This window comes from Nestor notabilis, unplaced genomic scaffold (genome assembly GCF_000696875.1).
Source record: "Nestor notabilis isolate BGI_N333 unplaced genomic scaffold, ASM69687v1 scaffold34446, whole genome shotgun sequence".
NCBI lineage: Eukaryota > Metazoa > Chordata > Aves > Psittaciformes > Psittacidae > Nestor > Nestor notabilis.
The window spans coordinates 4208-16057 of record NW_009933971.1 but is presented as its reverse complement, the minus strand read 5'-3'; the positions used below and the strand labels follow the sequence as shown (position 1 = coordinate 16057).

The following is an 11850-nucleotide window of genomic DNA, read 5'->3' as shown; positions in this document are numbered from 1 at the left end:
CAGCGGGAACGCAGAGGGCGCTCTGTGCCTCCTCGGATGGACGCGGGGCACAGGGGTGGAGGGAAGAAAGGGGACGGGGCTTTACATCTACGGTAACTAGTATTAGTTGCACTACTCAACTACTGCTACCCAGCTGCTAACTTACACGGTGCACGGTTAAGTACAAAGGGAACTACTGGAGTTAGCAAAGGCTCCGACTGAGCACGCTCTAACTCCAATGTCTGCCCTGGGCTGTCCCAGGCATGAAGCTTCTCTTCACAAGACTGTGTAGCTGCAAAACAAATGTTAAGCGTTAAAATAATAAACAAACAAAACCAGAAAGCAAAATAAAAACTAACAAAGAAGTACAAACACACAGAGCCCCAACCCAACTGGCACACAGAGACATCCACATTCCAGCAACCTCAACCTGCTCTCCTGCCTCTGTCACCCTTTGGCTGGGCCAGATGCTACTCAAGGGGAACACCCTGGCACTGGTGAAGATGACCTGTCAAAGCACAGTAGGAATCGCACTAATGCTGCTGGAGGTAGTTTGAGGGTGACCTGAAACATTGGTTAGAGTAGTGACAAAACAGCACGAGGGCAAGTACAAGATGTGAGTGAAAGAGAAAGAAAGTAGGGCATCCACATCACTGCAAATCTCAACCTGGAGGGGAGTGGGATGGGAGACCCCTGCCCCACTTGGCAGAGAAGTGATTTGGCACTCCTCAGCCTACCAAACAGGGCCTTGCTATAAGCAAGAGGCACAAAGAAGTTAAGAAAGCAGTGATGAACAGTTCACAGCAAAAAAGACTTCGGAAGAGATGGTTTCCTTTCCGTTCTGGTAGGGCAAAACACCCTTCCCATTGGACCCCACAATCCTTACAACTACTTCAAAAATAAGTAACAGAGAGGCTCAAGCTGCTGCATCATACGAGATATACTGCTGCTGTATGCAGGAAACCAGGGAAGGAAGACTGGAGGAGACAGAAGAGGGCATGCCTGTTCTTTCCTTCCCAGGCTGACCTCAACAGATTAAAATACTCAGACATTCCCAACTCACGTTAGGGATCGTTCCATTATAGCTTTAAGTAGGCAGCCAGCATGGTATGTCTGTGTAGGGGAAGGGCTGGGAATCCCACCGAGATCTTCTCCAGCCTACTAGCTTTTTTCATATCCATTTTCAGAGTTTTTCAGCCACAGGCTCCTCTACGGAGGCAGCCAGTTCTGGAGAGATCAGGCAGATGGCACTGTCTGTAACTGGCAGACTAACCACAGTACCAGCTAACAGAGCTCTCAAGACAGACACGCAAGGTAAAAGCTCATGACAGAGAGATGCCCCTCAGAGCCAACATTATCCAAGGATTTCCACTCAGAGCACCGGAAATGCTATGGGATCTTCCAGCAGCCACAGCCTCTCTTCCAAGCATCCTTGAAGCAGCCTGTAAAAACTTTTTTTCCTTCCTTTTGTAACTGCTGAGCACCATCCACGTCTGGGGTGTTCAGAAGTTCTTGATAAATGAGACTGAATTCAGCCTCGCACATCCCTTCCATAAGCAGACCTGTACCACTGACCCAGTTACCACAAGGAAAACTAAGAGATGCTGTGACTTGCCCAAGGACACCCTGAAAGGCAGTGTCTGCAGAGAACTCCACGCCTCACTCAGATGAAAGCAAAGGAATGAAATTAGCTAGGATGAGATTCTGACTGGGGTTTTGGAAAGTTCTGGAAATTTTCAGTGTGCAAAGGAGGATATTTTTCAGGAAGGGAGATGATTTGTTTTTATTCTGGAGTAACTAGAAATGAAAAATCAACATTCTGGAAGGAAGTTGAGGAAAGGAAAAACTTTGGGGAAGGAGAAATGGGAAAGGTGGTGGGAGGGGTGGGAGAAAGATGCCATGAAGCACTGCACCCCTGGACTTACTGGCTGAGAAACAGAGAGAAAGCTGGGACTGCATGGACTCAGTCTGTGTTTTGCTCTCACTGTGCCTCCGTCCTTCAAGCACTGAGCTGCCGTCCCCGGTGGAGAGAGGGGGAGCTAGCATGGCAGGGAATTAAAACACAAACACAATCAAAACACGCAAGTTCAGTAAATAAAAAAAGAGAAAGGAAATAGGAGAACATTAAAGAAACCACAATGCTGGGCACAAAACATGCAGGAGTATCCTCCAGGGCAAAGCCAAGTAGATACCTCTATAACACAGACCTGCTGTGCAATTTAGAATGGCACAGGGAGGTGTGGGAGGGGGCTGCTGCCTTTACCCCACCACAGTCAAAGCAATGTATCCCTGAGGCAACTGTCACTGGTGGATCAAGAAGACGTCTCCCACACCACAGAAGAACAGATCTGTGTCACCTGTTGGCTACTGGAAATAAGAAGTTGGCTGAGGAATTGCACAGACACTTCCCTTTTCCCAGAGTCATGGCTATGAAGAACACCAAGAACTCCAACACCCCCAAACCTTTTGGTCTATTTAGTTTTCCTTTAATGCTTGCTTAGCTTAAAACATGGAGAGGCAGGAGTTGAAAAGGAACACTGGTGAACACTGATACACTTAAAACTGAAGTGCTAAAATTACCAGAGCTGTCCATAGCACAAACCATTACTGTGCAAGCTCCTTCCCTCCCGACCAACATTCAAATGCTCCCTTCTAGCAAAATCAGAACAAAAATTTCTAACCTCTGCCAAAAAAAAAAACCCAAACAAATAATAAAAAAAAACCTCCCACCAAAAAACCAACAACCCCAAACAACCCAAAATACCTCAGTTTTGATCTGCAGCAATGCAGCCCTATACGATTCTTCATAGATTTAGCCCTGGCCAGCTGCCCTCTTTCTCCCCACCTTCTGTTCCAGTCCTAGCCTTTTTCTCCTCACAGCATTTCTATTCCTGACTTACAGGACCTGTTGGCTCAAACGGCGTAAGCCTTGGACCTCTTCTGAACAAAAGCTGCCAAAGGAGACAAGGTTCTGGACAAATACCTGTTCTGGATGGATATCCAGCAGAGATTACATGCATCAGTTTCATTACCACACTACAAAAAAATTCAGTTCCCCTCCCTCAAAGCTGGATTCTTAAACCACGGAGTACTCTTTGTCAAAAAGGTGGGAGCTAGAATACTGTTCTGTAACGAGGTCAGGTCTTATCTGAAACAACCTCTATTGCAGAGCTCGTTCACTCAGTGGCATGCATTCTGCTCCCTATGACTCCTCAGAGAAGAGCAGCCAGTAGCTTGTGATAAGCCATGGGAAAAGCATCAGGAACTAGCCCAGCTGACAGAGGTGACATTGTTGCTACACCACAGGATCAGCATTGATTTTTCCCTGGATATGTAACTCAGATTGACTGCAGGGCAAATGAGAATACCTCTGCCTCAAAATGCAGACTATTAACACATTTGCCTCAGAATGCAAACTGCATTCACACATCCCGAACCCACTCATTCAGGAAAATGTCTGCTTGTCCTTCTTTAGAGATGTGAGGAAAAAAGACAGCTCCTTAAACAACATGAGCAGATATGGGACTCAGAGCTCCTTCATCTGAAGAGTTCTACAAGCACAGAATATTTACAATATGGTCAGTGAAAGGTGGGAAATCTCTTCCCAGCCTCTCCCTCTACTGGTATCTCAGTCAAGGACACAAAAAATCATTTCCATGCAGAGACAATAGGCTGAGAATTATCTTAAACTTAGAAACAAAAATAGACCCAAAAAGAAAAAAATAGAGAGGGAAGTGTGGGCATGTCACTAAAGAGACTCTCAGAAAGGGGTGAGAATGGAGCCTAAGCAGTAAAAGAGAAGTTTCAACTCCCTGTAACCTACAGGGAAGCACAAAAACACCACCAGACTCCGAATCTCAAAGGACTGCTAGGGATTTTCCACGCCCAGAAATGGACTGGAGATTAACAGATTATGATATTTGCAAGAAAAGAATTCCAACTCTGAGATAAAAAACAAATTAGCTCAGGGCAAACAGTGTTTATATACCACAGGGGCCAGGTCAGCTGGTTCCTCAGCGCATAGTCCCACTGTGACAGGAATGACGGCGTCATGGTGAATTTATGAACAGAGTCAGACACAGGGATCTGGGAAGCTAGTTCAAGGCTATGATTGCACCTCCAGGATCCCCTGCCTGCACTTAACAGTATTAGGAATTACAGGCAAAACACCTACCTTTCAGATCCTCATCTTCAGTCGTGGTGTTACAGCTCTCTGTGGAACCCTGCATGGCAGAACAGAGCATTACCAGTCGGGAGCATCAGCAGTCGGGAGCATGAGTAAATAGTTGGGTTTGTTTGTAAAGAAAGATGGGGAAAAGCACAAAAACATTGGCAGGGGTGGCAGGGAGAGGATGATACAAGGAAGATTTGGATGGAAGCAGGCCAAATAATAAGCAAAATGTAACAGCATCTCTGCTTAGCTTTTGCATGTTTGAGCCGTTCAAGCCGTCCACCCAGAACTTTACAAGGACAGAAGCTACCAAACTGTCAAATGAGATCAAATGGGAGTTGCTTCTATTTGGAAGAAGAGTAGCCACAAAAAGCTAAATAAGGGCTCCTATGCTTTCTCAGGGGAACAAGTCTTCATTTCCAGATCAAAAAAAAAAGTGTGTAAGTGCCTGTATCGTCTCTTCCACCCCATATACGAATGAGAGTGGTGATTAGACACCACAATAGGAAGATGATAATATTTGAACAGTTGTCCCTACTCAGCCTCTTCCAGAGATCCACAGCCATACAACACAAACCTCCCAGTCGACTACTAGCAGTATTCAGGAGCATGCTACAAACCAGAAGTCAGAAAGGTAGAAACTGAAGTAAGACACACGAAGGCAAGAACCACAAGAGTGAAGCGGAGGTTTCTCTGGCAACACACCCATACCTTACCTTTATGCCATCTGTAGCATTATGGACAACAGTTGTTTGAGGCTCCTAGGAAAGGATGGAAGAATCATTAAACTCCAGTTCCAAAGCATTCTGTCATTTCTTTTCACTCCCCAGCAAGTGGAGAAAAGGCGACTGACATAGAAAAAATAAACCAAACCACAAACTCCAAACAGCACACGAGTGCTTCTGTGTACACACACACACTTCCTGCACAGGTTTCCTGAAGAGAGAGGCTGCACTAAAAGCTACAGATGCAAGGAGACAAAGCCCCCAGGCTCCCCTGCAATTGCCCCTAATTCCCAATTTGCCTCCAGTGAACCGGTCTGGCACAAACAGCAGACGGCAACCAGGCAGCCAGTCTGCACCCTCTGCAGCCATTCCTGAAGTAGTGACCCCTCAACAGCGGCCCCCCTGGAAAAGTGCTTCAGAAGAGAGAGAAGGGGAGGAAAGGATAATATTGGGCTGGGGCCCTTGTCTCCCAGTTTTTTGGAACGTTTGCCAGATATTTTACCCTAAAAAAGGGACATTCATAACTTCTGTAATAAAAATGTGATAAGCTGGACCACCTCAATACCTTGCAGAGAGAAGCTGCTAAGGGAACTGGGCTGTGAAAAAAGTTAATTTTTCTACAAGGATCTAAAATGACATCCAATTTCAATAATAACGACAATAGTTAATAATTTAGAAAGGCTCACTCAGCATCAAACCCATTGCGAACAAAGCCAGTGAAGGGAAAGCAGAAAATTATGAAGTGTCCCAAGAACCCTTCATCCTTCAACAAACAACAAAACCATCAAATCCCACCCTACAAAAATTCCAAATCCAACTCTCCAAAGCATACAACAAAGAGAAGCAACTAGGCCTTATGGGGGGGTTAACAGACTCCTGCACTCATCCCTTCATTACCAGGACAAGATTTCAGGATCTCCCCTCACTGCTGTCACTCTTGCAGGGTGGCTTAGCAAGGGCACCAGGGACTGTGATGGTGCAGTGATGTACACTCACCTACTGCACCGCTACCTGATCTTCCAAACACACTGAGGCAGCCCACACCAAGCTGTGCCGTTAAACATACTAGGCACAAGGCACCCTATGAAGTCTGCTGCACACAGCCCAAACAGAAAATGCTAGTCTAGCAAGTCAGCGAGCTGCAGAGGACCAACCACACAACTGAGCAGGCCAAATGGGCCATCAAAGGATTCCTCTAAAAAGCCTTTGCCTCCCCTTTCTTCTGTGGTGTCCTGGCATCCATCCTCCATTTCCTGAGTGTTATGAGAGTGGATGGAGCTTGCCACTCTCTTCTTCCAAACCAGCCTCCCCAAAGCCAGCAGGAACAGTTGAACGGGACACACAGAACTATACAGGGATGGCACACGGGGAAGTCCAGGCAAGCTGCGATCCCCACATCCAACCACAGCTCTGCTCAGCACCCCCACCCCAAAGCCTGTGAGGCTGTGATCAGGCCCACAGCAGCACAGGAACACAGAACAAAGCCAAAACACAAGCTGAAACAGAGCAGCACAAGCAGCATTTGGGACTGGGGGAAGGAGAGAAGGGGAGAGGACAGAATCAAAATTAAACCAAACAGGAAAAAAATAGCAGTTGGGGAAGATACCATGGACGTCTGCACTGGGGGTGTTTCTTTTGCAGTGCTTACTATACTGGTTTTGTTGTTGCTCTGTGGCTGAGACAGAAAAACATGATTTTAGTTTCCCTGCTGGGCAGCAGAGGCAGCAAGAAAATGACAGTATTGCTTCAAACCCAACCATCTCCTCTGACCCTCCCCTCCCCACAGGCCTGATCACCAAGAAAAGGGAGGAAGGAGGAGTGCTGCCTGAGTTGCTGGACATCATCCTTCCCTCAGAGGCAACAGCTATTGAAGGGATGAACCAAAATCCAAATGTGCATGGACTGCTAGAGCTATACAGAAGGAAAACAGAAGGGGAAAAGGCAGCAGCCCAAAGGGATGGGGAGAATCCTGCAATGAGCACCAACAAAAGTATGTGGTGAAGAAGAATGACAGATAGCAGTAGCCCTGAGAGCAAGAGACTACAGAAGTGAGACACACAATAGTCACAGTGCAATCTCAAACGGGACAAATGGGAGTCATGTCTGAGAAGCCCCAAAGTGTCCAGGGACAGTCCTAGGTATACGATGATGCGGAGGGTCCCAGGCAATCTACTAATGCCAGAAAAAGTGTGTTCAGCCCTAGAAAAGTTAGAGAAAAGGTGAGGTATGGTGTGTTGTGTTCTTGCTGTGACCTGAACAAAGAGACTTCAGGACCAAAATATGGAAAGGGATGCAACACAAGGAAAAGGCCACGTAGTCCCCCAAGAAGCAAGTCCTCTGGATTGTGCTCACTAGTTTTTCATCTTCCCCCTCTTTAGTCTCTCATGTAGCTGTAGCAGAAGAAGAATATCTCCATTTCCTGCATTCACATAACACAATTAGACAGTCACAAGCTTGCTGCAAAGAAATATCCCACTTGAGTCATGTATGTCAGTTATGCCAGGAATGAGCAAAGACTGTAGGAAGCCAAACCTGTGTCTACTACTATATAGTTCCTAGCCCACAAATCCAGTCAGTTGTTGGAGAATAAGTCTCACAGTTACACTGGCATATAACCCCCACACCAGGTATAGAGCTCTCTTGCTGTCAGATACCAGTGACAATGCCAAAATCAGGACTGCAGGAGCCTGACTCAAACTGCTTGGTTTTCACATCAGAGGTACTAGATGGGTGCTCATAGCAGTGTGACCTCACTGTAGCTGTTCTTGGGGAGTGCAAACTCATACTGCAAAACATCATGCCCTCATCACCCAGTAACCACCACAAAGAACGCAGAAGTCAAATGCCGAGCTGGAGAACAGCTATCAAAGGTTTAATCATGTCAACCAGTGACAGATCCTATGAGGCTGAGACTTCACCTACTAATACTTCAGTTTTTCTTCAAAAGTGGCACACCTTGGCTTAGCTATGCCCTTTCAAAAGGGAGAGAAGAGAAACAGAAGAGAAATATGGGACAGGTAAGAGAGGGGAGGAAGTAGATGAGAGAGACAGGCATGAATTCTTTTAAAGTCCACAGAAAAAAATCAAAAGAGCATATGACACACTCATCCCCAAAGCTAAGAAAGGAGAAACACTTCACCGATTACTGTTTAATGCCTCTTTCCATACATCCCCACATTGTCCTAAGACTTTGGCCTTCAAAGTGCTTTGCATCCTGTATGTATTTCCAGCCTCATGGCAGAAGAGATGACAGGCAACTGTAGAAGCCAAAGAGGAGCAGATCAATGTGAAAAAATTAATCCCAAGCTATTTTGTGGCATAAACACAACCAAAATTCTGGCAATGCCTGGGTCCTCTATACAGCACTGAGGTTCCCATACTTCTCAGAAACAGTGATCCTAGTGCAGAGATCTATCTTCCAAACCTCTTCCAGTGAGAAAAACACAGCACATTTTTCTTAGTCCATTGGGATAAGAAGATAAAGTTAGCATGAAAGAAGCCGTACAAAAATACTTCCAATTTTTTAGAAGGCTTTATAACTGAGGCCAAATGGGAAATAAATAATAATAATACATTAAATAAATAAAACGAGGACCCAACCAACCAACAAACATCCAGGAAGCCACTGTTCTGAAAAAAGTTGACAGCAGCTTCCTAGGCATGGAACATCACCTCACCAAGTGCAAACCCACGCACACAGCCTACCCTCCAGGCTGCACTGAACACCTGGTTCATCCATCACACTCTTCTCCAGCCAGTGGGCTGAAGAAGACCAAGTATCAAGTTTGCTAGTCCAGAATCACATAGCATTTTACTCCCAGACAGAGTCCTAAAGAAGTAAGAGTCAGACGACTTCACCTAACCATTTTTCAGAGCTCTTTCTCAAATGGAGGTATCTGACATACTTAGCTTTCCACACACACTCATGTCTTTTGGCCTAACATAACCAACTGCCCTTCCCTGGGCAAGACTGGCCTGCCCTTCCCAGATGGCACAGCCACCTCTTACCCCACCTTCCACTCCTCCTGCCAGCCAACATCACAGTCACTGCGTAGGCTACAATCCGTGGTAATTCACAGCAGCACAGCGCAAGTTAAAAGAGGCCAATTCACCTAAAAAGGTGCCAGGTCCTTCTTAAAACCTATGTTAACATAATTAGTTTTGCCACAGCAGTTGGCAGCACTTCCTGAGCTAGACAAGAGAGACAGACAGGCACAAACAACACAGAGGGTGCAAGAGAAAAAACAGACCAGTGATCATATCGCTAGGGGGACACATTTCTAGCCAACTGGAAGAAAATAAGTACCAATGCATGGGCTAACTCTAGTTATTCAGCCACTCTCAGGCTTCCATGTTTTCTGAGGCCACCACTTTTGTGGTTTACATATCCCAGCTGCTTTAAAACAACATTGAGAGGGAATTTAAGTATTGCTGGCAGGGGGCAGAAAAGGGCAAGAAAGGCACAGTGAATTCCTGCCCTGGAGTTTCATAAAGGCGGGGCTGGCAAAAAGATAGTGCCTCACATCAGATTTTCAAGCAGTACTTTGAGAGTATTTTGTGTGTGTGTGTGTTTACATAGTTTTAGGCTGTCCTTGAAGGAGGAAGAGAAGAAATATCTTCCAGATAGTAACGTAGAAACAAATTCTGCTTTCTCAGTAATGTAACATTCCTGTTCTACCTGCAATAGAGGAGAAAAATGTTCTGTTCTTTTTCTGTGTAAATGAGATTATACAGTAACTAATTTTTGTACCTTATTTATGGTTCATATCTCAGTGTCAAGAGACAAAGTCATCATCTAATGGGCTGTGTATGATTCCTTACAATATGGCACCGGCCAATTTTCTCTTTGCTCTGTTAAGAGTGGGTTTGACTACTTTTCTGACAAATTCTATGGATAGCAAACATCTGTATAGATGAAAAAAGGAAATGAACAAGACAGGGGAGGCAGTTACTGGGTATTTGGTCATGCTGGGATATATAAACGAGATCAGGACAAAAGGAAGTTTTGGATTATAAAGGCTCTGACAAACCTTTTCAGTAGTATGCTAAAAAAAGAAGTGGCCGGCAGCTCTGAGCTGCCCGGCAGTGCTGTGCCCACACATTTCATCTCAACAGTGGAGCCCCATCAGTCTCTGCCACATTTGGAGCGACTCCCAGTTTGTTCTACACTGCCGAGCTCCCATCAAGGATGACGGCACCAACACCAGGCAAAGCACCTGCTCCTCTTTTTGGCACCTCTGTAACAGAATGACAAAGCCCCATGTCCAGGCAAGGCACACGCCTGCTCTGCTGAGCCTAGGAGAACCACTGCCTCTTTTTGTTTCACGCTCGGAGCAGGCAAGGTCAGGCTGCGTTGCCAGCAGTTGGGAACTGTCTGACTGGCTGGGGGCCAGACAATCACAAGGGCCTTTTAGTGAGGACATGGACCTTTCAGTGCACAATGATGCCCCTTGCCACCACCCCCCTGCACAGACATGCTATGTAGGGTGATGAGCACAAGCCGAGCGTGCATGGCATGAGAATGGCGGACGCACGAATCACAGGCAGCTTACGGGAGGTGCTCACCATCAAATGCACACTGGAGCTCGACTTCCTTTTCTGGACACACCATTGAGAGAGGGCAAGAGAAGGGAAGAGAGGAGATGAGAAGAAAAGCACAGAAACTATTCACATATTAGTGCGCCAGCAAGGCCCCCCTGCCAATATTGCTCCCCTTTGGGCAGGTATAAGCAGCAGCAGAAATACACAGACACGCGAGAAGGTGCAGACAGAGTCACCATTAAAGAACATGACTACACATGAGGGGAAGGGTAGGGCTGAAGCCCCCATCCACTCAAACATTGAGGTCAGAACATAGGTGCCCCACACACTTTTATAAGGAGAGAGAGGAATATATATGCATCCTTGCGAGATGCAAGGAGGTGCCTTTATGTGCTCTCTCAACTCAGAAAACTCTGCAGCTTCCCCAGCTATACTGAATAGGGAGGCAAAAAAACCCATTTGTTCACATTTGAAGGAAGCAGAGGTGTGTTTGCAACTACAACCGTAGGCTAGGGAGGAGGGCACAATGGGAGGGGCATTTTCAAGAGATAAAGAAAGAAGAGAGACCTTCTGAACATAGTATGGAGAGAAGAAAGGCTCCCTCACACAGAAATTGGGGCTGATCAGAGGGAAGGTGCACCCATGCTCAGACACAGAGGAAAGGCAAAGAGGCACTCAACAGCCCAAACACCTTGTGCTTACAGACACTGGGAGAATAAAACAGAAAGTAGTGCTCAAACATTACCTTCTTGAACTCTACTCTTTTTCAAAAGTATCTTCAGTCGTGCTCAAAGACACCTTCACCCCAAACTGCACTCTCCTGTAAACAAGGCTCAGCATGCATTTCTCTGCTCTTTCACTACACTCAGTGTCATCCTGTCCAAGCTAAGCCTGGCATATCTTTCAGCATTACAATACTAACCCCTGCCTCTGCTGTCTCTACATACCTTTGCCTACTATCCTCTTCCTTTGGTACCATCTAGGCTATTTCTCTGAGTCTAGCTCAGAGAGTAGTGTAGGACAGCACATCACAGCCAAAAATCACGATGGCACAGGCTCAGCTATGTAGCTCTGGACTCCTGCACACTACCAAGGCCCACCTCTGGAGCAGCCCTTGAACTCGGTACAGGCCGTGGAGTTGTACCTCCCTGGTTCATATGCTTATAGTAAGCCTTCAGAGCTTTCACCTTGAATATTGCCTTCGTCTGTGCTATCCTCACATCAGAGCTCAAGCACACATACAGACTGGCATGTCTTTGAAAGCAGAAGCGTCCATGTTCACCTCATGCCCAGAACCACATTCCTAATCACACCATACAGTCCAAAATCATGGAGCCACTGCATGAAAAGACTCAAACTAGCAAAGCTTCTGCCTCATCTGATCTTTAGTTCCAGTATGGACTCACTCCAAACACTGATCTGTTCAGCAGTTGG

The 11850-nt window shown here is 46.2% G+C and overlaps 1 protein-coding gene across 1 annotated transcript; it reads right to left on the bottom strand.

Annotated features, from left to right (window-relative positions):
* Positions 1–145: 145 nt before the first annotated feature.
* LOC104407739 (calcium/calmodulin-dependent protein kinase type II subunit gamma-like) lies at positions 146–10473 on the bottom strand (the record flags this gene model as incomplete). Its single annotated transcript, XM_010017108.1, has 5 exons — positions 146–271; positions 4154–4202; positions 4867–4911; positions 6482–6550; positions 10441–10473. Coding segments are annotated over 5 exons (322 nt in total), but the record flags the coding sequence as incomplete, so codon positions are not given.
* Positions 10474–11850: the final 1377 nt, after the last annotated feature.